The sequence below is a fragment of the Neovison vison genome, chromosome 6 (genome assembly GCF_020171115.1).
Source record: "Neovison vison isolate M4711 chromosome 6, ASM_NN_V1, whole genome shotgun sequence".
Taxonomy (NCBI): Eukaryota; Metazoa; Chordata; class Mammalia; order Carnivora; family Mustelidae; genus Neogale; species Neogale vison.
In genome coordinates, this window is record NC_058096.1 from 161,587,792 (window position 1) to 161,613,793 (window position 26,002).

Genomic DNA, 26,002 nt, shown 5'->3' on the forward strand with positions numbered 1-26,002 from the left:
GGGGCTCGCATTGTTTTGAACTGTATTCTTGAAAAATGTCAATGGCATAATGAGAAAACCTGAAGAACAGAAAAGCTAAAAGATTAGAGGCCACTACATTGAAGAGACAAATTGATACAATATATGACCCTGGACAGCATCCTGTCCAGAGGGGTGGAAAATGTACATAGAAGACATTATTAGGATAGTTGACAAAACTGGAATAGGGAATTTAGATTAAATTCTTCTATTAACATGAAATTTCCTGGACTTGATCATTGTCTAGTTTTGTTTTTAGGACCTACAAACTGAAAGATTAAGGGTCACATGGGCTTAATATACGCAACCTCCTCGCAAATGATTCAGAAAAAAATATAAATATAAAGAAAGGAACTGGCATAATATTAGCTATTTGTGAATGTGGATCATGGATACATAGGAGTTGTTGTACTATCCTTGCAACTTTTCTGCAAATTATTTGGAAATAAAAAAAATAAATAAAGAACTAGGAAAATAACAGCTCTGTTTTAACACTCCATCTGTATCTTTTGAGGCACACATACAAGTTTCTTGATCATATTCTGAAGGGTAAAATCGCAGACTCAAGGTGTGTGCATCTTCAACTTGATCAGCTAAACAGCTTACAAAGTGCCACTGACATCCTTATTAATTCTATTTTTTCTTCCTCTCTCACTGAAATGTAAGGTCGTTGGCAGTGTTATCAAAGTGCAGGCCTTGGACCCTCAGCAGCAGCCTCACCAGGGTGCCGGTTAGAAATGCAAATCCTCAGACCCTCACCTCAGACTTGCTGAGTCAAAAACTCCGAGAGCACCGCCTAGAAATCTGTGCTTTCACGAGTCTTCAAAGTGATGAGAAAGTTTAAGTTGTGCTGTGATCGTTAGCGCCGCGCCTGGCTTGCAGACCGCCAGCTCCAAACAAATAAACAGTGGAGCCCGGGAGCTCGGGCTAGACCGTGCAGAACCAGAGGGCAGCGCAGCACCCCCTCGGCACCCTCCCGGAGCCGGGAGCTTCTCCCGGACCCCCCGCTGGGTGGGGACGGCCGGCAGGACGGGGCGGGCCGGAGGCCGGTATCCCCGCCTCCCAAGCCTGGGGCTCGCCGCGTAGCGCAGTCCTCCGCCTTCCTTGCCTTCTCGTCCCCTTCCTTCCTTCCCTCCTTCCTTCCTTCCGCCGGGCGCGATGGAGTGGGGGAGCCGGGCGGCCGCGGCGCTGCTGGCGCTGCTGTGCGCGGGCTGTGTGCTGCGCTGCGGGCGCGCCCAGTACGAGCGCTACAGCTTTCGCAGCTTCCCGCGGGACGAGCTGATGCCGCTCGAGTCGGCCTACCGGCACGCGCTGGACCAGTACAGCGGCGAGCACTGGGCGGAGAGCGTGGGCTACCTGGAGATCAGCCTGCGGCTGCACCGCCTGCTCCGCGACAGCGAGGCCTTCTGCCACCGCAACTGCAGCGCGGTGCCCCAGCCCGAGCCCGCCGCCGGCCTCGCCCACTACCCCGAGCTGCGCCTCTTCGGGGGCCTGCTGCGCCGCGCGCACTGCCTCAAGCGCTGCAAGCAGGGCCTGCCAGCCTTCCGCCAGTCCCAGCCCAGCCGCGAAGTGCTGGCGGACTTCCAGCGCCGCGAACCCTACAAGTTCCTGCAGTTCGCCTACTTCAAGGCAAGTCGGCCCGTCCGGCCCCGCCCCCAGGCCCAGGCCCGGCCCCGGCCCCGCCCCCAGGCCTGGCCCCGCCCCCGGTCCTGGCCCCGCCCCTCCGCCTGGGGTGGCCTCGCACAGCCTTCCCCCTTGCAGCCTGCTCCCACCCAGCGTTGCCAAAGGACGCCTCCAAATCCTGTCCCCCCTTCTTCATCTTAGATAGAGATGAAAATACTTATCTAGAAGGGTTATTCTGGGGCAGAGAATACGTACACAGAGCGTCAACCACCCAGCAGTGCCTGATAAATGTTACCTGTTATTTGAAAGACAGACTCCTCTTTTCTGTGCATAGCGTGAAAACCCCCTTTTCCCAAATAAGTGGCGACTTTCAGTAACAGAAGGGAAGAGGACCTGAGGTGCCGACTAGTTCCTTTTAAAGAAAAGGAAGTTGAGGCCTGGCCAGGGCCAGGGCTTGTCGGGAGCACACACCCCGGCCTGGAGGAGCAGAACTGTGCGCTGTGACTCATCAAGGTTGGCGCTCTCGTCCCTTTGATCTGGAATTTAACACAGTTGTCATACTCCTCTGTGGCTACTTAAACTCTGTAACTGCTGGCAAAAAAATAGCCACAAATGGCAGTTCTTGATCCTTGGAGTCCTTTCTCTGCGGACCCGCAAGTTTTAAGAATGGGCTGAATGGTGGGACGCCTGGGTGGCTCAGTTGGTTAAGAATGGGCTGAATGCCCTAACTGGATAAAGTGACTTTAACTTCGCGGGTCGTTACCAGTTTTTGCCAAGAAAGCCCTCTCAAAGTCCAGTTTCTACTTTAGCTAATTGAAAATGATTTTTAGGGGAATATATTGTAGTCATTTTCATGACTACAAAAATAGATTCAGGGCGCATTCCAGACTCTGGAGGTAGAAGTTGTTTTGTTTTGTTTTGAAACTTTGCTTTGAGTCTTTGGATTGCAAGATCTGTTTTTCATATTTCTGAAACAGAGCCACCTTAGGTTGCATTCATAAGAACAGTAAAATACCGCAAAACCCCAAATAGGTGAAAAGCTGAGTTATTTCTGTGTTCATATTTTTATATAAAGTATCACTTTTGTTAATGTTTGTCCTGGCAATTAAAAAATAGTTTAAAATAGAACTGGGGGATAAGATTAATAAAGCTCCAGGACATTGAAAAATGATGGCTGGCTCTTAAAGGACTATGTTTTAACAAAAATGACTCCTTTAATTCTCTCTTTTTTGCCTAGTGTTTGCCAGATACAGTCTGAACCAAATTTGAGTCATATAATCAAGGGGGAAATGTTTTACTTTTAAAAGTGGAGACTAGTAGAAGCTGATTCATCTACAGATGAATTTGAAACAAGTGATATAGGGAGGAGGGGAAGAGTATTTTACTTAATGTGACCGGAAGGCAAAGGTTTTCTCCTTCATGATGGTGGCCTCAAACATCAGGATGGTCACAGCTATTCTTTAAAACCTTTCACAGGTCTTGATATAATCACTTACTTAGAGGTCGGTGAAATACCATCTGTCTTGGTATTTTGAGATCTCCCAAAGGACAGGAAAGGTTCGAGATTTTATTAGGAAGCCAGGATCTTAGTTGCTTCAACAGAAAGTCACTGAAGAAGTGATTTGAGGTGGTGTTACTGTTGCCTTAACGATGTTTTTCTTGTCAATCTCGGGGTATGGGGTGGGGGAGGACATGATTGGAGGTATGCATATACACCCCCCACCCACCCCGGGCACCTACAGTCTGGAGGCTAGTGTGGGAGACAAAGCTGTCTGCTCCTGCTACACACTGAGGCCGAATTAGGAGGTGGTAGGTGGGCTGGGGTCCTCTCATGTAGGTGGCTTGTCTCTCTCTGGTAGGGTAGTCCCTTTCTCCAAAACCTGCCTGGGTTTCTGTAGGAGGCATAGCTGCCAAGATGTATCTCCATGTTCCAGAGGGCAGGGCAGGGCCCAAGTTGAAGTGAATAAATAATTTATATATAAATATATAAATGTAAATTTGTATATTTATATATTATATATTATATATTTATATATTTTCTATATACTTATATTTATATACTTTTATATATTTATATTATTTATATATATTTATATATTATATATATATTTCCAATATATTTATATGTTGGAAAATATTAGTATATTTTTTTCCAGCGGAAAAGTTGTGATGTAGTCCCACTGGGTAATTGGAGGAATGTTGAAAGTGGTTATTTACAAAGGCTAGTAATGGTGGGGGGCCACCACCATTTGGCCACCCCCCGGGGCCAAAAAAGGCTCAGGAGAGGACAGTTCCAGGAAGCAGGAAGGAGGGAGAGGGCCACCTCGAGAAGAGCTGTGACCTTCAGATAAGGGCCAGTAGTGGCCCAAGATGACTGAAGGGAGGGAGTGAGGAGATAAGTGATGCAACTTTACCGTCTTGCCTTCCTTCAGGCTTCCACTGGGGCTCCTCACTGGTGAACCCCACTGGAAGCTAGAGAGCAAGAGAGTGCAAGTCTTGATGGGCCATGGAAGTCACGGAACCTTCAGCTGGAAGCATCGTGTTGAAACACAGAGTTACTTGAAGGTTTTGCAAAAATCACTGCTCATCCTCCATTGAGCAGAGCTCCCCTTTCTTTATTGTACTCAGGCGAATAATCTTCCAAAAGCCATTGCTGCTGCTCACACCTTTCTACTGAAGCACCCCGATGACGAAATGATGAAGAGAAACATGGCGTATTACAAGAGCTTGCCCGATGCCGAGGACTACATTAAGGACTTGGAAACTAAGTCATACGAGGTATATTTGGGTTTTTATACAGCCAGCCAGTTGCAGTGTGAGTGGCTGCAGAGGCGGGTCTTGATGAATAGCTATTGACATCCCAGGACCTCTAATGATTTTTGGTGGCGTTGTTGAGTTTTATGACAATGGAAATGATTGACTTTTTAGCACAGTTGACCCATTTGAGAATGAGATTTTACATTCTATGATGCATTTAAAGACACATTTCCTTTAAATGCTGTATTTTAGAAATAAGGTCATTTGGGGGCACCTAGGTGGCTCAGTTAAGTGTCTGACTCTTGATTTCTGCTTAGGTCATGATCTCAGGGTTGTGAGATTGAGCCCCAGGTCAGACTTCTCTCTCAATGGGGAGTCTGGTTGGGATTCTCCCTCTCCACTTCCCCTTCTACTCCTACTCTCTCTCCCTCTGTAAGGAGGGAGTTTTTGTTTTCTTTTTTCTTTTTTAAGAAGGTCATTGGATCATTTAGTTTTAAGATAGAGGAATAAACACACATCTTGGATATCATCCAAAAATGTCCAGAAACACAAGAAACAGGAGCATAAGTCTCCATTTCTGATGAAACTAGAAGACACATCTTTTTACAAACACACACACACACACACACACACACATGTATTGAGGTGGAAAGGGAATCGAGGATCTTGGAGGAGTGACTTGACAGATTAGAGGGTACTGAAATCTATGCATCTGTGAAGGGAGTCTGATGGGAATGAATGAGGAAGCATCTAACTCCTTTGAGCACTTACTGTTGTTCAGACCTATTGAGTTTGGTAGCCAGGGGCATGGGTACCTGGGAAGGCTTAGGGCACGGTTAAAAAACAGGGGGATGTGTTGGAAGTATCCATGAGGAGCTGATAGATCCCAGCCAAGAACTGACTTTAGGGTCACCTGTCATGTGACCAGACTGCAAGCTCACTTTGTCATTGGTGGTAACCCTCAGATACAGAGTACAGAGTCTTTTTTTTTTTTTTAAAGATTTTATTTATTTATTTGACAGAGAGAGATTACAAGTAGGCAGAGAGGCAGGCAGAGAGAGAGAGAGGAGGAAGCAGGCTCCCTGCAGAGCAGAGAGCCCGATGCAGGACTCGATCCCAGGACCCTGAGATCATGACCTGAGCCGAAGGCAGCGGCTTAACCCACTGAGCCACCCAGGCGCCCCAGAGTACAGAGTCTTGATCAGTTTTCCAGGGAAGCATTCTCTAGGCTCTTGCAGGACTTGTGAAATATCATGCTTGTCTGCCTGAGTCTGAGAGCCAGTCTGGGGAGAGCGGTGGGGGCCTCACAGCTGAGTCAGAGACTTTATCTGCTTCTTGGTTCTTAGCCTCATGCCTCAACCCCCACTCTGCTATGCCTGATCCCTGACCCTCCAGCACTTATAGATGGAGTTTCTAGAATAAATCTCCAGTCTCTGGTGAGGAGCGCCTTTGGGAGGTATGATCCCTTGGGTGGATAGGTGGGTGTGCAAGGAAACCTGGGGCTCTAACAATGCTGTTCAGACTTTTGGCCCTGCTTTCTCTTCTGTGCCTAGCACCAGTCTCTGTGGTCGCTAGTACCTGCAAATGCCGACAGGTGCATGGTGGGGTTGGGTGGGGGGATCACTTCCCCCCCAGACCCTCCTCTGTGATAATTTGGCTTTCGGTCCTTGCAAAAGTTGTTGAAATATCCTGTCAATTGCTGGCTCCTTTTCCATTCTCAGTGAAAAGGATTTCTGCCTTTGAACCTTTTTCACTGTGGTCTTCACTGGGCTTGGGGAGCAGAGCTGAGAGCTCGTGGTCAGTGCACTGCGTCTAACTGCAGGTGGGCTAGACCATTCTCTCCCTCTTCGGAGTCCTGCTGGGTGGGCTGGGGCTGGCCGACTGTGTGCCCAGGGCTTCCACCTCCAGGTGTGGTTTGCTTCTTGCTGCCGCCCAGCGGTCCCTGCAGAGCCAGCTGCCTGGACTTGCTGCTCATTTTCCCGGCCTCTGGGCATGCGGTTCAGTTCTCTGCCTGCCTTATTTCCCGGGGATGCTGCATGCTCAGGAGGTTCAGGGAGATTAGCCTCTCTACCTGACACCTGAAGCTTGGGGTTCAGGTCCGAGGGGTGGTCCTTAGACACCCCCATCCTGGAGCAGCTGAACAAGAGCTCCAGGTGGAGCATGCCATGCTTATTTCTGCAGGACCCTCCAAGTGAGCAGGGTCGTGCATGTACCTGAGGTCTCTACTCATTTCTTGTGAGACCCAGTGGCTTCCTCAGCCCAGTTATTCCTCTTTTATCTGGTCCAGTCAGCAATTAGCAGAAGTGTCTTGATGTTCCACCATCTAGCACATGCCTGCCCTCCCCAGGAACTAGTACTAAGGCTTGACATTCCTATTTTATACTTAACTGTTGGGGGAAGGGTGTCTGCTGCCCACTGTCAAGCATATATCTCTTCTGTGTTTCAATTGTAAAAACCAGCTTTATTGACGTAGAACTTATTTAAAATTTATTGACTAATTTTAAGTGTATAATTCAATGAGTTTTGGTAAAGTATGCGAGTGTGTGACTACCATCACAGTCACATCACAGAATATTTTCATCTCCCCTAAAATGTTCCTTCAGGCCCCTTTCCTGTCACACCTTTGTCCCAACCCCTGACCTTTGGCGGCCAGTGCCCTGATTTCTGTCACTATACTTTTTCTTTTTTTCTTGACTTGAATTTGATTTTATTATCAAGCACCTCCTACTTTTTGAATCAAATAAGAAGCATACCATTGCACGTAGGGTAGAAAAGCTAGATATAAGTCAGTTCCTGGGCGGCTTCCTATTCAATTAAGGGTCGTCGTGGTTTTTGGGGGACTAATGAGAGTGGAGCTCCACAATGGTCTGACCCCTCTTGGTTGGATGGCCCGGCACCTTCATGTCTGGGAGCTTCACCCCCTCTCCTTGCTTTCCAGAGCCTGTTCATCCGGGCTGTGCGGGCCTACAATGGCGAGAACTGGAGGACATCCGTCACAGACATGGAGCTGGCCCTTCCCGATTTCTTCAAAGCCTTTTACGAGTGTCTCGCTGCCTGCGAGGGTTCCAGGGAGATCAAGGACTTCAAGGATTTCTATCTTTCCATCGCAGGTTGGTGGCAGGCCATATTCCACATGTAAATGGGACAGCTGTCCTGTGGCATCTGTGTGCCTTCCTGGGGACTTGAGGGACTCCGAGGACCCCCCCCTTTTTTAAAAGATTTTATCTGTTTATCTGAAAGAGAGAGAGATAGCACAATTAGGCTGAGTGGCAGACAGAGGCAGAGGGAGAAGCAGACACCCTGCTAAGCAAGGATCCCAATGTGGGACTTGATCCCAGCACCCCGGGATAATGACCTAAGCTGAAGGCAGACCCTTAACTGACTAAGCCAACCAGGTATCCCTCTGAGGAGCTGTTGAGCTTCAGTATGAATGGTGGCTGGGGAGGTAATATGTAACCCACATGTCCAGCCTTTGATTTAGCAGGGGTTTCTGAAAAAAATCCCTGAGTACAGTGTTCAGTCAAGCACAGACTTGGAAAGGGGGTCCCACAGATCAGCCCTGCCCGGTTACAGATCCCCTACAGGCTTTTGGAAAAATAAAAATGGGTCTGAGAGCAGTTCATGACTCATATTGTATAAAACGTTACTAGTTTAGACACCCTTAAGGGTGCATTCCAGTGGAGTATAATACTGCGCGCTGACGTGCCCCTATCACCGCTGTCCATCTTAGCCTCCCATCATTTCATCTTCCCAAATGGATGTCCCGTATCCATTCAACAGCAGCTCCCTCCTTCTCTGACAGCCACCACTCCGCTTTCTGTCTCTGTGAATGGGACTACTCCGGGTACCCTGGAGAAGTAGAATCCTATAGCATTTGCCCTTTTGCAACTGGCTTATTTCACTTAGCATAATGTCCTCCAGCCTCAAAAATATTGTAGCAAATTGTTTGCCTTTTAAATCATCAGTACGTTTTTTTCCTCTACATCTATTTTCTCCCCTTGGCTATTGAAAAAAAGAGATCATTGGCCCCTGAGAGATTCCCACAGTCTGGATTTTGCTGACTATACCCCCTTGGTCCTCTATTCCCTGTATTTCTTATAACTTGGAAGCTGGATGGTGAGGCTTGGTCAGGCTCAGGGTTGATTTTCTTTTTTTGTGGAGGTGGGGGCACAAGACGGCTTCCTAGTTGGTGCTCAGTTCTCGTGTTCCTTCCCGCATCCCTTCATGCCTATAATGTCAGGAAATAGTCCCCACACTTAGACTAAAGGAGGGGGTACGGAAAGAGTGCTTCCTTGGAGTTACCATGTTTTGACTATAGACAGTTGCTAGAAAAAGTGACTTTATGTTCTAACTAGATGCCAGACCTTGTTCTATGCTCTTTATGGGTATTATTTTGAGTTTGCAACCCTATGAGAAAGGTACTAGCATTCTCCCCATTTTATAGCTGGGAAAGCTGAGGCCTAGAGAGGTTAAGTACGGTGCTTATTGTTCTCTGGGGAAGGGCTGGGATTTGAACCCAGGCAGTCTTGACTAGAGTCTTACCTCAGTGAAATTGTCTCACCTCACCTAAATTATACTTAATCTGGGACCTTATTATATTTTTAGAATAGGTAACATATATGCACATAGTATAAACTGTGAACACAGAAGGATACACTGTAAAAAATAAGTCTCCTGTATAGTCAGGGTCCTGACTGGAGATAGATGGTGGACATACGTAAGGATACCTCAATATGGATTTGTTCATAGAAATGTGGGTGAAAGTGAACCCCAAAGGGGGAAAATGTTACCCTCGGGCTACTAGTAGTGGAGTTATTATCTCCTAGGCTGAAGGGGAGGAAGGAGTTACAGACAGTTATTAGGAAGTCTTGCTTCTATCCACATCTCTTCTACCCATTCCACTCACCTCAAAGGTAACCATTTTTATTACCTTCCAGCTTATACCCCTATAAGGTTTTTTTCCCTACAAAAATAAGCAAAGATCAGTTTATCTTTGATCTACCAAAGATATATCTCTATATCTTTATATGTAGATAGATGGATAATTGAGAAATTTTTTTTTGTTTAAAATTTTTGTATTTTATTTTATTTTTTTAAAAAGATTTTATTTATTTATTTGACAGACAGAGATTACAAGTAGGCAGAGAGGCAGGCAGAGAGAGAGAGAGGAGGAAACAGGCTTCCCGCTGAGCAGAGAGCCCAATGCGGGGCTCGATCCCAGGACCCCGAGATCATGACCTGAGCCGAAGGCAGCGGCTTAACCCACTGAGCCACCCACGTGCCCTTGTATTTTATTTTAAAATAATTTTTTTATTTTCAGTTTTATTTTGATTTTTTATTTTTAAGTAATCTAAACCTATAAAGAAGTAGCAAGAGTAGTACAAAGAACTCTCATAAACTATTTACCCAGATTCACCAATTTTTTACACTGATTGTGCTACATTTACTTCATCATTCTCTCTGGATTTGCATATGTAATTATTTTTATTACAGAACCACTTGAGAGTATGTTGCATACATCATGACCTTTTGCCCCATAATACTTCAGTAAATTTCCTAAGAATAACAATATTCTGTATAAATCCACAATGCAGTTATTAAATTCAGGCAACTTAATATTGAGACAATACTTTTATCCAATCCATAGTTTATATTCCAGTTTTGCCCCTTGTTCCATAAATGCCCTCTAGCAACTTTTTCTTTCCTGGTACAGTCCAATCCAATATCATGTTTCCTATTTATTTGTCATTTTTCTTTAGTGTTCTTTAATCTGGAACAGTTCCTTGGCCTTTGTTTTTATGCCATTCATATTTTTTTAAGAATATAGGCTAGGGGTGGCTAGGTGGCTCAGTCAGTTAATCATCTGCCCTCGGCTCAGGTCCTTCTCCCAGGGTTCTGGGATTGAGCCCCACACTGGACTCCCTACTCTGCAGTGAGCCTGCTTCTCCCTCTCACTCTACTGCCACTCCCGTTGTTTGTGCTCTCTCTGTCAAATAAATAAGTCAAATCTTTAAAAAAATAGATAAGAACATGGGCCAGTCACTTTATAGGATATTCCTCAGTATGGGTTCCTATTACATTCAGACTGTACACGTTGGGCTGGAATATTACAGAAGTATGCTTCTTGGGGTATCCCATTCAGATGTGCATGGTACCTGTTTGCCCCTTACTGGTGACGTTGATTTTTAAGCATTTGGTTAAGGTAGTTTCCAGTTCCCAGCTTCTCAGCAGTACTATATTTCCTTTTGATACTAATAAATAATTTGGGAAAAAAATACTTCATGATGAGGACAATTTGCTGTTCATCAAATTGTCTCCATCCCCTCCCCTATGACCATACACATAGCAAATGAGCAGATATTGAGGATTCTTACATGATTTCTTTTTTCTCTATAAAGGCTGTATATATGTACATCTATTTCTTTGTATTTTTTGGTTTGCTTTTCTCACACTGAATAGGTACCATACTTTATACACTGTTCTGTTCTTTGTTTTTTCCACTTAGCAATATATCCTGGCTAGCACATAGAGAGAGTCATTCTTTTTGTTGTTGCTGACTACTCCACTGAGGGGTGGGAGGAATGAGGCACCACAGTTTATTCAACTCTCTGATGGACATCTGGTTTGTGCCAATCTTCTACACTTACATGTAATACTTCAGTGGAGAACTTCAGGCCTTTTTTTTTTTTTTTTTTTTTGGCTAAATGTGGAGGTGTGTTTTCAGAGTCAACATAAGTCGGATTGGTAGTTCAAAGAGAAAATGTCTTTGTAAATTATTTAGTATTTTAAGTTACCATCTTGTTTCCTAGCAAAAATGTGTGAGAGTACCTGTCGTCTACAGTGTGGCCAACAAAATGTGTACCATCATCCTGGATCTTTTGCCAGTAGCTGCCCAAACGGAGGAAAGGGAGGGGGCCGAGGTTCATGTGGGAGGATTTTAGTAGTTTTCATTAGTTGTTGCGATCCACATTTCATTGGCACAACTAATTATAGGGCGCCGACCCAACTGCTGGGGAGGTTGGGAAATGTAGTCTTTGATGTCTTTCTCTATTATTATATTTAGGTCTACCTAAATATATTTAGGTCTCTTTTAATGGCTGTTTAGATTCCTACTATTTGTATGTACCATATTTGATTAATCACCTGTTGATTGGCAGTCAGGTTATTTCCAGGTCTGCTTGTTGCAACAGTGCTTTTATGTGCCTGTGTCTAAAGAAACTTTCCTAGAAGTAGACTGCTGGGCAAGGATAAATACCCAACTTTTTATCAACATGGATGGGACTGGAAGAGATTATGCTGAGTGAAATAAGTCAAGCAGAGAGAGTCAATTATCATATGGTGTCACTTATTTGTGGAGCATAACAAATAACATGGAGGACATGGGGAGTTAGAGAGAAGGTGGTTGGGGTAAATTGGAAGAGAGATGAACCATGAGGGACTATGGACTCTGAAAAACAATCTGAGTGTTTTGAAGGGGCGGGGGGTGGGAAGTTGGGGGAGCCAGGTGGTGGGTATTATAGAAGGCATGTATTACATGGAGCACTGGGTGTGGTGCATAAACAATGAATTCTGTTACGCTGAAAAAAAATTAAAAACAAAAAGAAGAAGAAGTAGACTGCTGGGCCAACGGATATGTGCATTTTAACCTTTGATGCATTTTGCCAAATGGCTCTCCAAAAAATGTGTTCATATTTTGCTTCTACCGACAGAATAGAAGAGTATAAATTTCACCATCTTCTCCCTAACACTGGGTGTTACTGAATTTTAAAAATTTTGCCCATTTAAATGACAGGCAGTAGCTACACTTATGGGGAACACAACAAAATGCATAGATTTGTTGAATCACTATGTTGTATACCTGAAACTAATGTAACATGTGTGTCAACCCTACTTCAACAAAACGGGATTTTTGTTGTTGTTTGCAAATTTAGCAATTTAAAATATTTTAGGTGGGATTGTGTTTCTTCATGACAAATGAGGTTTATCTTTTCACAATGTGTCTTTGCCATTTTTATGATTTCTTTTCCGTGAACATCCTTTGGCCATTTTATATTGGGTGTCTGTCCTTTTTCTTACTGTTTTAGAGAAGTTTATGTATTGAGGATTTTAGCCCTTTCATCATAAGTGTTGCAAGTATTTTCCCCATATCATCTTTACCTTTTACCTGGATCACCGAGTGGGCAGAGGGAATACTGAGAGGCTGTTGAATGCGCTGCTCTGAGAATTTGTGTGGCTTCTTTCAGATCATTACGTAGAGGTCCTGGAATGTAAACTACAGTGTGAAAAGAACCTCACGCCCGTTATAGGAGGCTACCCAGTGGAGAAATTTGTGGCCACCATGTATCATTACTTGCAGTTTGCTTATTATAAATGTAAGTATCTTCTACCAGCTCTTAGGCAAGGTCCTTAATTCTCCTGAGACTCAGCTTCCCCATCTGTAAAAAACAGGGGTAACAACACTTACCTCTGGTTGTTGAGAGAATTCGTCAAGGTTGTGTTGACAGCCCTGGTGCCGTGCTTTGCACAGAAAGCCAGCCAGCAAGACCTGGTGATTCAGGGCACAGACCCTGGGGCCAGACCACCTCGGTTTATGTTTCCGCTTCATCACTTCCTAGCTTCTCCGTGCCTCAGTTTCCTCATCTGTAAATTGGAGGTAATTGTTCTAACCTTGTGAGCTGATACATATAGAATTCTTAGGGTATTTGTACACCAGCACACGACTTTATCTCCTCCCTATCATCAGCCTTCCCTTCCAGACTGAGTTTTATTCCACTCTGTCCTTTCTTGGGCCTGAAATTCGAGTTAATCTATCAGAACATTCCAAGGAGTCGAAGAAAAACAAATATAAGAGAAAGTTCGTCAGAGTTCAGACTTCAAAGTCTGTCTTTTTGCCCCTTCCTCCTCTCCCCATAACTGATGTTGTCTGAGTGGTGGGAACCTTGCAGTGGCAAGCACAGGAAGATCCTTCCCATTCAGGGATGGGTGTCCTCGGGGACTCAGGGATATGCTGTCAAGGGACCAGTGACCTTGGCTTCCACAGTCCTCTTTCCCCACTGTGGCTATTATGTTCTTTGTTGAGTTTCCTCTTCTTGCAATAGCCACCTGCCTTTTTATCTCCCTTCCTGTCCTCTTCAGGACTGAAAGATGTGCCTGCTGAAGGTTTAAAAAGGGACTAAAAAAAAAAAAGGAAAGAAAAAAATTTTCTTCTATATGTGTGTGTGTTTGTATTTAACTTTGCTCATCAGGATTATTCCTGAGAAGACCCTGTAGCTGTCATTTACAGCAGAGCTTTGTGAGTAGGGGAACTTGCCCCTTTCAGCAGTGAACCTGCTATTATGACAGCCTGAACCTCATCTAAGGATGCGATGAGATATCCTGAAATGTCCCTTGGTTGGGACGTTCCTTAGATCAACAGGAGGGTGAGGTGTGTCTTCAGCAGGTGTCCTTTCCCGTGCAGAGGCAGGGATATTTTATTTGCCACTGTAATCCTGGTACTAGGTAAAGGATTATTGAGCATAGAGGACAATAGTCTTATTCTTTTTGGTGAGGGGTGGGGTGGGGTGTAGAGAGTGAGCTGGGGTGGGGGTGAGGCAGAGGGAGAGAGAATCCTAAGCAGACTCCATGGTCAGCACAGAGCCTGATATGGGGCTCTATCCTACCACCCCAAGATCATGACCTGAGCCGAAATCAAGAGTCAGATGCCCAAATGACCAAGCCACCCACACACCCCAAGTCTTATTCTATATAATCTAGGAACATGCTTTCACATGAGACACACCAAGCTCACGATGGGTCCCCAGCAAATATTTATTTGGCTGCGTTCTAATGACAAGGGGACAGTTTTCTCCTAGACAGTGTTTTGCTTATGAAGAACACTCTTTTTCAGTCTAAGTGATCGATTAGCGCTTTCTTATGAAAAGACTTGTAGTATAGGCTTGTTACAGCAAACTGAGCATCTCAGAGATGTACAGAGAAACACCCAAAGCAGAGCACCCATTCCCATCTCCCCCACTTATCCCCACTTAGTATTAACTCTGTGTTTATATTCATCCATGCTTGGAAGAGCCCTATTTTAATGAGAATTATGGAAAGTCATGTATATTTTAAAAACTTATTCTGGAAAATGTAAAGTGTACATTAGAGATGATGGTATAATGAACTGTATAGTATGCCCATCATCCAACTTGAGCTTTTGTCAACACTTTGCCAGTCTGGGATTTAGAGTTTAAAAGTTTTCTGTTGGGACGCCTGGGTGGCACAGTCAGTTAGGCAGCTGCCTTTGACTCAGGTCATGATCCCAGGTCCTGGTATTGAACCCTGTGTTGGGCTCCCTGCTCAGCGAGGAGTCAGCTTCTCCCTCTCCCTCTCTCCCTCCCCCTGCTCATTCTCTCTTTCTCTCTCAGATAAATAAGATCTTTTAAAAAAAGAAATAAAAGTTTTCTGTGGATGAAAACACAAGCTACTGTTGTTGTTTGATAAGCTGGTGTTTTTATTTCATTTTCCTGAAAACCTGTGTTGGCACCTTCCTGAGCAAGGCCCCATGTTGGACTCTGAAAGGGAAAGAATCCAGCAGGTGTTCGAGCCCTCTGAGCAGGGCGTGGCTCTGCTTGCGCAAAGCCAGAGCACTAGGTCTTTAGAAGTGTTCCAGATACATCCAGGCTCTGGCAGCACACTTGTCCTTGGAATCCTCACACGCTCTGAAGATCGCCCTGCGTATCAGAGTTGGTGGCTGGGACCTGTAGATACCCATGGACCAAAACCTCTAGCTCTACCCGCTGCTCCATGGGAGATCTTTGCTTTCTGGGTTTATAAGTGAACAGTATGAGTAAGAGACACTTCTCGAAACTAGCTTCTTGAAAGTCAGCCCTGTTGCGAACTCTTTTGAGATTATATACCACACTCAATTTTTTGAGCACAGGTGTTATTTATGCTTGAAGCCCAGCCCGGGAGGCCATGAAATAAGTACCTTTCCCCACCTTGCAGACCTTGTGAATAACCCGCACCCTGAAGTCGTGGGTTTTTAGGGTCGTTGTTACAGGAGACAGCCACTGGGTGGCACAATTTATTCATACCCACGTTTTGGTTACTCGGGCTAACTAGAGCTTTAAAATTGGAGGGTCATGTGCCAGGATAAATACCCAAGGGCTTGCGGCTAATCACCTCTTTCCCCTTGCCCCCCACCTCCAAAACAAATCCCAACGCCTGCAGATCCTCTGTGCTGAACGTGCTGTCATAGGTGGGGCAAGTCTAAGGAGACATCGATACCGGGTGACTTCACCTTGCTTCCAGCCCAGAAGGCCCACCATCCTTTGCGTCTTCTAGGTTTAGGTTAGCTGTAGGAGGGCTGCGTGAATCTGGGGATTATGGTGCCATCCAGATGGGACCCAGGCATCTCCTCCAACATCCCTCAGCCCCAGGACAGCCCAGGGGACCCAGCCTTCCCCGCTCAGGTCAGTGGAGCCTGAAGTAGAACATAGTAGACATTTCGGCAAAGGCATCTACCTGATGAGAAATCCCATGTTTCAGAACCACTCCCGGCTGCTGTGGAGACCCAGTCTGTGCCCGGCCCACCCAGGGATGGCTCTGGCTGGTCACAGGCTTTCCCAAGGAGGGGCTGTGGAGAAGGGGCTTGCCCATGGATGTTTTCTTTAGGAAGCCAGTGCGGCTGAGGGGAACTTCAGGGCACGGTTTGCTGATTTCCTGTGCCTCTTTTCTCCCCGGCCTCAGTGAACGACCTGAAGAACGCGGCCCCCTGCGCGGTCAGCTACCTGCTCTTTGACCACGACGACAAGGTCATGCGGCAGAACCTGGTGTATTACCAGTACCACAGGGACAAGTGGGGCCTCGCAGATGAGCATTTCCAGCCCAGACCAGTAGGTGGCGGGGCGCGGGGCACCACGTTTGCGGGCCTCTAACTTCTCACGTTAGGCGACTGCTTTGCCTCTTAGGGGAAAGCATTATTAGAGAAATGAAGGGTAACCCCTTTTTTCTGGGTGGGCTTTTGTGGTCTTTTAACATTTTACTGCTCTATTCTGATTCCTAAATCAGTAAAAACTACAAATGTCAAACATTACAAAATAGTTTTACTTAGAAAATGTAATTCCCTCAAAATCCCACACTTTTTCTTTACCCTCTGCCTTATAGCTATGCATTTGCTCGTATATACAGCTTGTATATACAGCTCTACCCGCTGCTCCACGGGAGATCTTTGCTTTCTGGGTTTACAAGTGACCAGTATGAGTAAGATACACTTCTCGAAACTAGCTTCTTGAAAGTCAGCCCTGTTGCGAACTCTTTTGAGATTATCTACCACACTCAATTTTTTTTTAAAGATTTTATTTATTTATTTGACAGAGAAAGATCACAAGTAGGCAGAGAGGCAGGCAGAGAGAGAGAGGAGGAGGAAGCAGGCTCCCTGCTGAGCAGAGAGCCCGATGCGGGACTCGATCCCAGGACCCTGAGATCATGACCTGAGCTGAAGGCAGCGGCTTAACCCACTGAGCCACCCAGGCGCCCGACCACACTCAATTTTTTGAGCACAGGTGTTATTTATGCTTGAAGCCCAGCCCGGGAGGCCGTGAAATAAGTACCTTTCCCCACCTTGCAGACCTTGTGAATAACCCGCTCCCTGAAGTTGTGGGGTTTTAGGGTTGTTGTATTTATTTATTTTTGTATTTATTTATTTTTACAGAAACAGGGTCACACTTTACCTGCTGTTGTGCAACTTACTTTGTCTTTCCAAGAATTCATCAGAAACGTTTTCCGTATCACACTTACGTACCTACTTACTTTTTAACACCTCCAAGATAGATTCCTTTATAGATTCCATTTAATTCTGGAGGAATTAAAGCTCAGACAAGCTCAGCTTTCCATGTGTTTGTTTTCAGGGAACTCCACAGATTATATATTACTTTTAAAAGATCTTTTCTAGTTGGTCTCTGCCCTAAACTTGTATTTCCCTTGGGATTTTTATATGCTGTCCCAGTTTGCCATACACACCTCATGCCCTGGCCAACATACACACACACACACACACACACACACATACACACACTCGCTCTCTCTTTTTGTCTCACTCTCTCACCAACTTGGGGTTGGCCTTTCTTTTTCAATTGAGATATGGTTTACATACAGCAAAATTCATGCTTTTGAAATGTACAGTTTAGTGGTTTCTAGTAGAGTCACAGAGTTTTACAACCATGACCATTGTCCAATTTTAAACATTTTCATCACCCCCAAAAGAAGTTCATACCCTGTCTCCCCCTCCCTCCAGTTCTGACATCAAAGGGTTGGTCATAGAAACTGTTCTGTGTTTGTGTCTGAACAGGAAGCCGTTCAGTTCTTTAATGTGACTACACTCCAGAAAGAGCTGTATGACTTTGCGAAGGAAAATATAATGGATGATGATGAGGTAAGTTTTCATGTTGAGCGCATGTCTGGCTAAGAGAAAATATTACTCACATCTTTGCAGAAATCACTGGAAGGCCAAGCCATCCCTGAAAGAGAAGGGAACCTTGAGAAATACAATTTCTGTGGGCGTTTTAATGAAAGAGCATTGGAGGGGGGATCACAGCTTTCTAGGAAACCCAGGTCATAGCACCACATTTCCTGAAGGTGAATATGGAGGAACCTATCATTGAAGTTATCCAGTGATAATTTTTTAACTTTATAAAAATGCAGTGGATTTTCAATGACTCAGCGCTCCAAACACACTTGGAAAGCCTCATCCCAGTTTTTCTGGGTTATGATTATTATCTTTTTCTTCTTTTTCTTTTTGTAAATTTAGTACTTGCTGTGAGTCATTTTCTCGTTCTCTGAGATTGCTTGAAATTCCTGATTCTCATTCAGCTGCCTCCCTTTTTCCTTTTTTTAAAGTTTTTATTTAAGTAATCTCTATTCCCAGTGTGGGGTTTGAACTCATGACCCCAAGATCAAGAGTCACATGCTCTCTGACTGAGCCAGCTGAGTGCCCCTCAGCTGACTCCTTTTTTTGACAAAGACTCCACTGCTGATGGAGGAGTCATTTTGGGGTGGGGAAGCCTACTCACAGAAAAATCCTCATTATGGGGGGTATTTAGAGAGATGTGTTTGAAACAAACCAGAGCATGCTTCCTAAGGCAGCGAGGGACTTGCTTGCCTGACCCCTCACTTCATAGACAAAGAGCTGGGGGAGAGGAAAGTTCTGTGAGCTCAGGGCCTCTGGGCCTTCTCTTTCCACTGCCCTGGTTTTTGGTGGAGCACTTTGAAATAAGTTATGATCACGGAATTTGCTTTCCATGCACAAATTTGCGTGGGGTGGACCCATCACTGGCAGGCACTAAATTCCCCAGAGCTCTGGTTTTCCATCTATAAAATGGGACTAATAATGTTGACCTCACAGGGTTGGGAAAATGAAGTATCACACTGCATGTGGAAAGGCTTTATAGACTAGGAAGTGATCACTGTGTCCTGAGTCCTAGGTTGGGTTAAGAAGCAGAGCCTGACATAAGTTCACAAGGAAGCTGCAAAGGAAGGAGTGCTGGCTACACACAAGCAAGGCTGGATGCTCTAGTTTGGAGAGTGGAGAAAAATATATTTATAAAAAGGAAGAGCTGAGTTCCTAATGGTCCAGAGCAAACCACTCTTGATACTTTGAGATATATACTTCCAATGTTTTCTTTATATTTTCTGATATCTATTTATAATGAACTCAACTGTAATAGATATCATGGATTTTCCATTTGAAATTGTAATATGAGAAGTTCCCCTTGTGATGTTTTTCTAGAACACCTTTATTGGGATACTATTCACACACCATAAAGTACAAAATATGGTGGTTTTTAGTATATGTGCAAAGTTGTATATCCATCACTAAGAATTTTAAGGCATTTTCATTACCCCAAAAAGAAATCCCAAACCTGTTTGTAGTCATTCCCATTCCTTCTCCTCTGTCCATCCCTTTCCCATCTCTGTCCCCAGCCTCTGGCTCTATGGATTTACCTTTTCTGGACATTTCATATAAATAGAATCTTATGGTAGGTGGTCTTTTGCAATTGGCTTCTTTCCCTGAGCATAATGTTTTCAAGGTTCAACCATCTTGTAATATATATTGTGTTACATGTAAAATTCCTTTTTATTGCTGAATAATATACCACTTTGTGGATATACCACATTTTGTTTACGTGTTCCTCTGCTGATGGACAGTTGCACTGGGTTGTTTCCACTTCCTGACTATTTTGAATAATGATGCTATGAACATTTGTGCACATGTTTTTGTTTGGACAAAAGTTTTAAATTCTCTTATATGTGTGGAAGTGGAATTGCTCTGTAGTTAGTTAAATTGTTGAGGAATTCCCAGACTGTTTTCCAAAGTAGGTGCACAATTTTACATTCCCACCAGCAGTGTATGACATTTCCAACTTGCCACATCTTTGTCAGCACTTCTTGGTGTTTGTCTTTTTTATTATAGCCATTCTAGTGGGTGTGAAATAGTACTTCATGGCAGTTTTGATTTTAATTTCCCTAATAACTAATGATGTTGAACATTTTTTTCATAAGCTTATTAGTCATTTGTATATCTTTTTTAGAGAGATGTCTAGTCTATTCAGATTCTTTGTCCATTTTTAAATTGGGATACTTGTCTTTTTATTGTTCAGTTGTAAGTGTTCTTTATATATTCTGGTTATAAGTCCTCCATCAGATATATGAATTACAAATATTTTCTTGCAGTCTGTGGGTTGTCTTTTTCATTTTCTTAATGGTGTCTTGAAGCATAAATGTTTTAAATTTTAATGAGATCCAATGTATCTGGTTGAAACTGCATCTTGAAATTGGAAGTGTAAGTCTTCCAACTTCATTCTTCTTCTAGGTTGATTTGGCTATTATGGGTCCCTTGCATTTCCATATGAATTACAGTATCAGCTTGCCAATTTCTTTTTTCTTTTTTGCTTGTGTTTTTGGTGTCAATATCTAAGAAACTCTCACTTAATCCAAGATCATGAAAATTTACTCCTCTTTTTTAAAGATTTTTATAACTTTAAGACTTTAGTTCTACAATCTATTTGACTTCATTTTACATATCATGTGAGGTAGGAGTCCAATTTCATTCTTTTACATATTGATATCCAGTTGTCCCGGCACCATTTGTTGAAAAGATTTTCTTTTCCATTTAATTGTCTTACCCTTGTAGGAAATCAACTGACCATAAATGTAAGGGTTTATATCTGGACTCTCAATTCTAATCCATTGATCCATATATCTATCCTTATGCCAGTACCAGACTGTCTTGAATACTGTAGCTTTGTACTGCATCCTGAAATTGAAAATGTGAGTCTTCCAACTTCATTTTTCTTCTAGGTTGTTTTGACTATTCTGGGTCCTTGCATTTCCATAGGAATTATAACATCAGCTTGCTAATTTCTTTCTTTCTTTTCTTTTTAAAGATTTTATTTATTTATTTGATACAGAGAGAGAGAGAAAAAAAAAAAACCACAAGCAGAAGGAGTGGCAGGCAGATGGAGAAGCAGGCTCCCCACTGAGCAGGGAGCCAGATGTGGGATTTTATCCCATGACCTTGGGATCATGACCTGAGCCGAAGGCAGACGCTTAACCTACTGAGCCACTCAGGCACCCCTGCTTGCCAATTTCTGCAAAAGGCTGCCGGGATTTTTTGGTAGGAATTGTGCTAAATCTGAAGATCCTTTATTTATTTATTTTTTTATCCTTTAGATAGTATTGACATCTAAACAGTAATAAGTCTTCTGATCCATTAACATGGGATGTCTTTCCACTACTGGAGGTTTTCTCTGATTTTCTTCAGTAATGTTTTCTTAATTTTCATTATTCTTGATTCTGTTGCAAAAGGAATTTTTTCTAATTTTTCTTTTCAGTTGTTCATTGCTAGTATGTAGAAATACAATTGATTTTTGTGTATCGATATTGCAATTCTGCAAATTTGTTGAACTTGTTTACTCTAATAGTTGTGTGTGTGCGCGTGCGTGCACATGCAAGTGTGTATGTGTGACCGTGTTGCTTAGGAGTTTCTACATGAAACACGAGTTTCATGTTACCTATGAATAGAGATGATTTTACTTCTTCTCTTCCAATCTGGATGACTTTTGTTTATTTTTCTTTGCTAATTTCCCTAACTAAAACCTCCACTAATATGTCAAATAGAAGTGGGGAGAGTGGACATCCTTGTTTTGTTCCCAGTCTTAGAAGAAAAACATTCTGTGTTAGCATTAAGAATGTTGCTAGCGGGCACCTGGGTGGCTCAGTGGGTTAAGCCGCTGCCTTTGGCTCAGGTCATGATCTCAGGGTCCTGGGATCGAGTTCCGCATCGGGCTCTCTGCTCAGCGGGGAGCCTGCTTCCCTCTCTCTCTCTCTCTCTGCCTGCCTCTCCATCTACTTGTGATTTCTCTCTGTCAAATAAATAAATAAAATCTTTAAAAAAAAAAAGAATGTTGCTAGCTGTGTGTTTTTTTGCTGGGTGCCCTTTGTCAGGTTGAGAAAGTTCCCCTTCTCTTCCTAGTTTGTCAAGTACTTTTAACATGAAGTGGTGTTGAATTTTGTCATTTGCTGTCTTCTGCGCCTACTGAGAGGATTGTGTGTTTTTTGTAACCTTGTTAATGTTTATTATAAACATGACTTTTTAATGACTAATATTCCCGGGTATCAGTTTTTTTTAAAGTAAAGCTTTTTGTTTTTGCAGGCTTTTAGGTTGCTTCCAACTTTTTTCTCTCACAAATAACATAGCTATGACTAAATTGGTTACTTCTTTTCTGGTCATTTCCTTAGGATAAATTCCCATGGGTGGAATTCCTGGGTCTAGGGCTATGAACATTTTGAATGCTTTTGATGTACAAAGACAATATATTTAGAAAAAATCATAGATATTAGAACAAGAGAATTTTTATGATATTCAGAAATGCTCTGTCATGTCACAGATGAGGTGATAAATTCAGAAAGGTGGAGTGACTTGCTCAAAGTTACACAGCTAGTTAGTAATCACCCGTTGAACACCAGGCTTATTCTGGGCTTTAAAACTCCTAGTATTCTTGGATTTGACACAGTCAAGATAAAAAAAGGAATCTGTCAAAGGTCCCGGAAGAAATTAACTTATTAATCAAAGCTTTAGAATTGTGAAAGAATTAATCCATCTCTAAAGAACAAGCTATTTTCTTTCCTAGATATCAAATTATGGCAAGTAATTATTTAAAACAAAGTATCATCAATACAATAAAATTCCTAATTTAATCTTTAAAATTTCCAAAGGACAAAATACGACATTGAAACAAAACATCAATACGATTTAGCTACTGAAGTTAGGGCATTCTCCTTTATTATTATCTTCCTGGGGTTGAAATGTGTTGTAAGAGCTCCTGAAAGTTCACACAACACTGGTTAAAAATTTTGCAGACGCTTATTACGGTTTCAGAAACTTTGTAAAGCAGGCTGAAATAGGTGCTTCAAGTTTCAGGTTCTGATGGTTGTTTGATTTGGGAATATCTAAGAGAAATAGATGATAATTTACAGGAGTGATTTGTTGAGTGAGTGCTCTCAGGTAGGAGAGAAGCGAGGGGTAAGGGAAGGAGCCACGGAGATGTATGGTCTCAGCTGGAGTCAAGCTTAGCCTGATCCCACAGGAGTTCTGGAGCATGGATTGTACCACAGAGCTCTTCCTGCATTTACAGGCAGCTTATCCTTCTGTCCTTGGTTGTTGGCAGCCCAGAGGGGTTGGTGTCTAAGCTTCCAGGTGGGGCTGCTCCTTTTATTCAAGATCAGTTGTCCAGAAAAGGGGCAGCTATCAGCCCTCAGTAATCGACATTTCCAACAGCTGGGAAATGGGTGCATTCCCCAAGCAGATCTGAGCTAGGCTCTTGGTGCCTCCATTCTAACAAGGCACAGAGGGGGTTGTGTTTCTTTCATCTGTATTGTCTTGGGTACTTATTAGTGAGCTAAGAGCAGACAATACCATCATCCCCATGTCACAGCAGCCACACAGCAGGAAACAGTAACTCTGGAGATAGCTGTCAGGGCCATACATACAATCCTTCTACTGTGTTTTCCTTTTGGGATCCAGAAAGCAACCAAAGAGCATCATTTTTTCTTTTTTAAAAGATTTTATTTATTTATTTGAGAGAGAGTAAAGCGAGCGAGCGAGAGAGAAAGAGAGCCAGGTGGAAGGAGAAGCAGGCTCCTCGCTGAGCAGGGAGCCTCACACGGGGCTCGATCCCAGGACTCTATCCCAGGACTCTGCGATCATGACCTGAGCCGAAGGCAGACGCTTAACCCACTGAGCCTCCAGACACCCCAGAACATCGTTTTTTCAATCAGTAGTCTTCCACTTCCATAACTTTAGTTTCTAATCTCAGGCATGACAAGGTAGATGTATTTGGTAAAAATAATAAGATTCCCTTTAGCGTCTCATGTACTTGGGAGATTTCCTAACTATCCTCAGATGCTGAGATTTTTCTAATGGGAAGTGTGTTAAAATATCAGATAGAGCAAATAGGCTGGGATGGTGACTTGGCCTGGGATGGTGACTTCTGTGAAGGAGGCCAAGCTTTTGCAGGGGTGGTTGGTATGAGTGGGGCTGACCCTCATGGGAGCAGGACTTGGCCTGTTTGGTGGTTCACTCATTCTTGGCAGTTAAGAGAATAGGTGTCATCAGCTGGGCCCAGATGTGTTGTGGGAGAGAAATCAATGCAGAGAAGGAGATCAGAAAGTATGCTGGGCTATTCCAGGTTGAGGCTTAAGGCTGATTGCTGAAGGAGGGAGCAGGCGGGCTCCTAGTCCTGACAGTGGGCAAGTGGGTCCCACTGTACCCAGGAGACTGTCTTGTAAAGGGAGTGACTGCTTGAGCACACCAGCACTGCTCACGAATTCTCTCCATCATTCTTCCGCTAGCAGGTTTCCCACCTTCGGCGTGCCACATTTTGGGGAGAAAAGCAACCCAGGTGCTGGTCCTGGAGAAGCTCATGGTTTGCTGATCAAGGCAGAAGGGGAACAGATAGAGAGTATTCCTGTGGAATAACTGCTAAGGGTTTGGGGGTGCCCAGAAGAGGGGGCACTGAGCAGGTCTTTAAGCGGATGGCTGGATTGCCCCCTTCCCACGGGCCATCCGCAGGGGTTCCAGAGCTCGTGACTCCACATTCACATGGAGGGGAAGCCACATCCCTCCCCGGGGGACGTCAGGTCCTCTGGGCGCAAGGGCAGTGGGGAAGGGCTGCTCCAGCCCACACAGGCAGCCAGCAGGGGCATCTTAGAGACAGTCTCTGCTTACCAGCACTTTTATTTTTATTTTTTAAGATGTTTATTTATTTATTTGACACACAGAGAGAGAGTAGAGGAAGCAGCAGGCAGAGGGAGAAGGAGAAGCAGATTTCCCACAGAGCAGGGAGCCCAAGGCGGGGCTCGATCCCAGGATTCTGGGATCATGTCCTGAGCAGAAAGCAGATGCTTAACGCCTGAGCCACCCAGGCATGTCATTACTGGCATTTTTAAAGTCAGGTAGCTCACCTAACACAAGTGTCCTATTGTCTCTTACAGGGAGAGGTTCTGGAATATGTGGATGACCTCTTGGAGCTGGAGGAGACTGGCTAGTCCACAGTGGAGAGATGCCTCTCGATGTTCAGGAGACCCAGATTCTTCGTCTTCCTTACCCCAGTAGCCCATGTTGTTGATACCTCAAAGCCTTCTCTTTGCTCTGTGAAGTGAAAGGGAAGCCTCAGCTCTCACTACATACAATAAGGGGTGAGCCTGCCTTCCCTATGACTGCCTCCCCATGGTCTGCCTCCCCAGGGCCGGCCCACATCCACACCTATCTCCCTCCCTATCTTCAAACCTGCCTTGCTCATGTTCACGCCCACCTTTCTCACCATTTTCGGTGGAAGGACAGTCTTCCATTTTTTTCCCCCCAGAAAAATCACTATTATTTTTTAAATAAGAAAAATACTCCTAAAATTAAGTGATTGTGAAGACGTGTTTAGGATTTTCGCTCTTCCAGATTTTGTACTCCTTTATCCCCATGCCCTGATCCAGAAAAGATAAGCGGACGACAAGGGCCAAATTCCTCCACGCCCCCTGACAGCCTACACATGGTCTGACCTGCACCATTTCCGGCCCCCACTGAAAGAGAGTTTGGGTAGATAGTGCAGGCTACAGAAATAGGGCTTTTGCTCAACACTTCTTCCTCTCCGAAGTCTTACAATGGTTGGTTGGTCCCCATTGGGGAAAATAGTCAGTTACAAGTCTCAAAGTTCCGAATGGAAGAAAGCAGAGGGAGTCTAGTTTCATTCATTCTTTCAATAAATATTTATTGAGCACCTGCCTACATGCTAGAGATTGACCTGGGCACTGGAAATGCTGTACAGAATGACAGAAAAAAAAACCCAAAACCAAACCCTGCCCTCTGGAGTCTACATTCTATAAGGAGAGACAGACAATAAATAAATAAGAATAAATATATACAACCTATCAACAGTTAATTATTATCAACAGTTAATATTAATTGCTATGGAGAAAAATAAAGCAGGGAAATGGGTACGGAAGCCTGGAGATGAGGCTACAGTTTTAAATAGCATGGTCAGGGAAAACTTCACTGGGAAGGCGACATTAGAGCAGA

General features: G+C 44.0%; 1 protein-coding gene across 1 annotated transcript; it reads left to right on the forward strand.

Annotated features, from left to right (window-relative positions):
• Positions 1 to 1,142: 1,142 nt before the first annotated feature.
• LOC122909101 (cartilage associated protein) lies at positions 1,143 to 25,845 on the forward strand. Its single transcript, XM_044252766.1, has 7 exons — positions 1,143 to 1,647; positions 4,270 to 4,419; positions 7,337 to 7,508; positions 12,642 to 12,770; positions 16,126 to 16,271; positions 17,726 to 17,809; positions 24,928 to 25,845. The coding sequence occupies exons 1-7, from the start codon at positions 1,177 to 1,179 to the stop codon at positions 24,979 to 24,981; spliced, it is 1,206 nt and encodes a 401-aa protein (XP_044108701.1). The 5' UTR covers positions 1,143 to 1,176; the 3' UTR covers positions 24,982 to 25,845.
• The last annotated feature ends 157 nt before the right edge of the window (positions 25,846 to 26,002 follow it).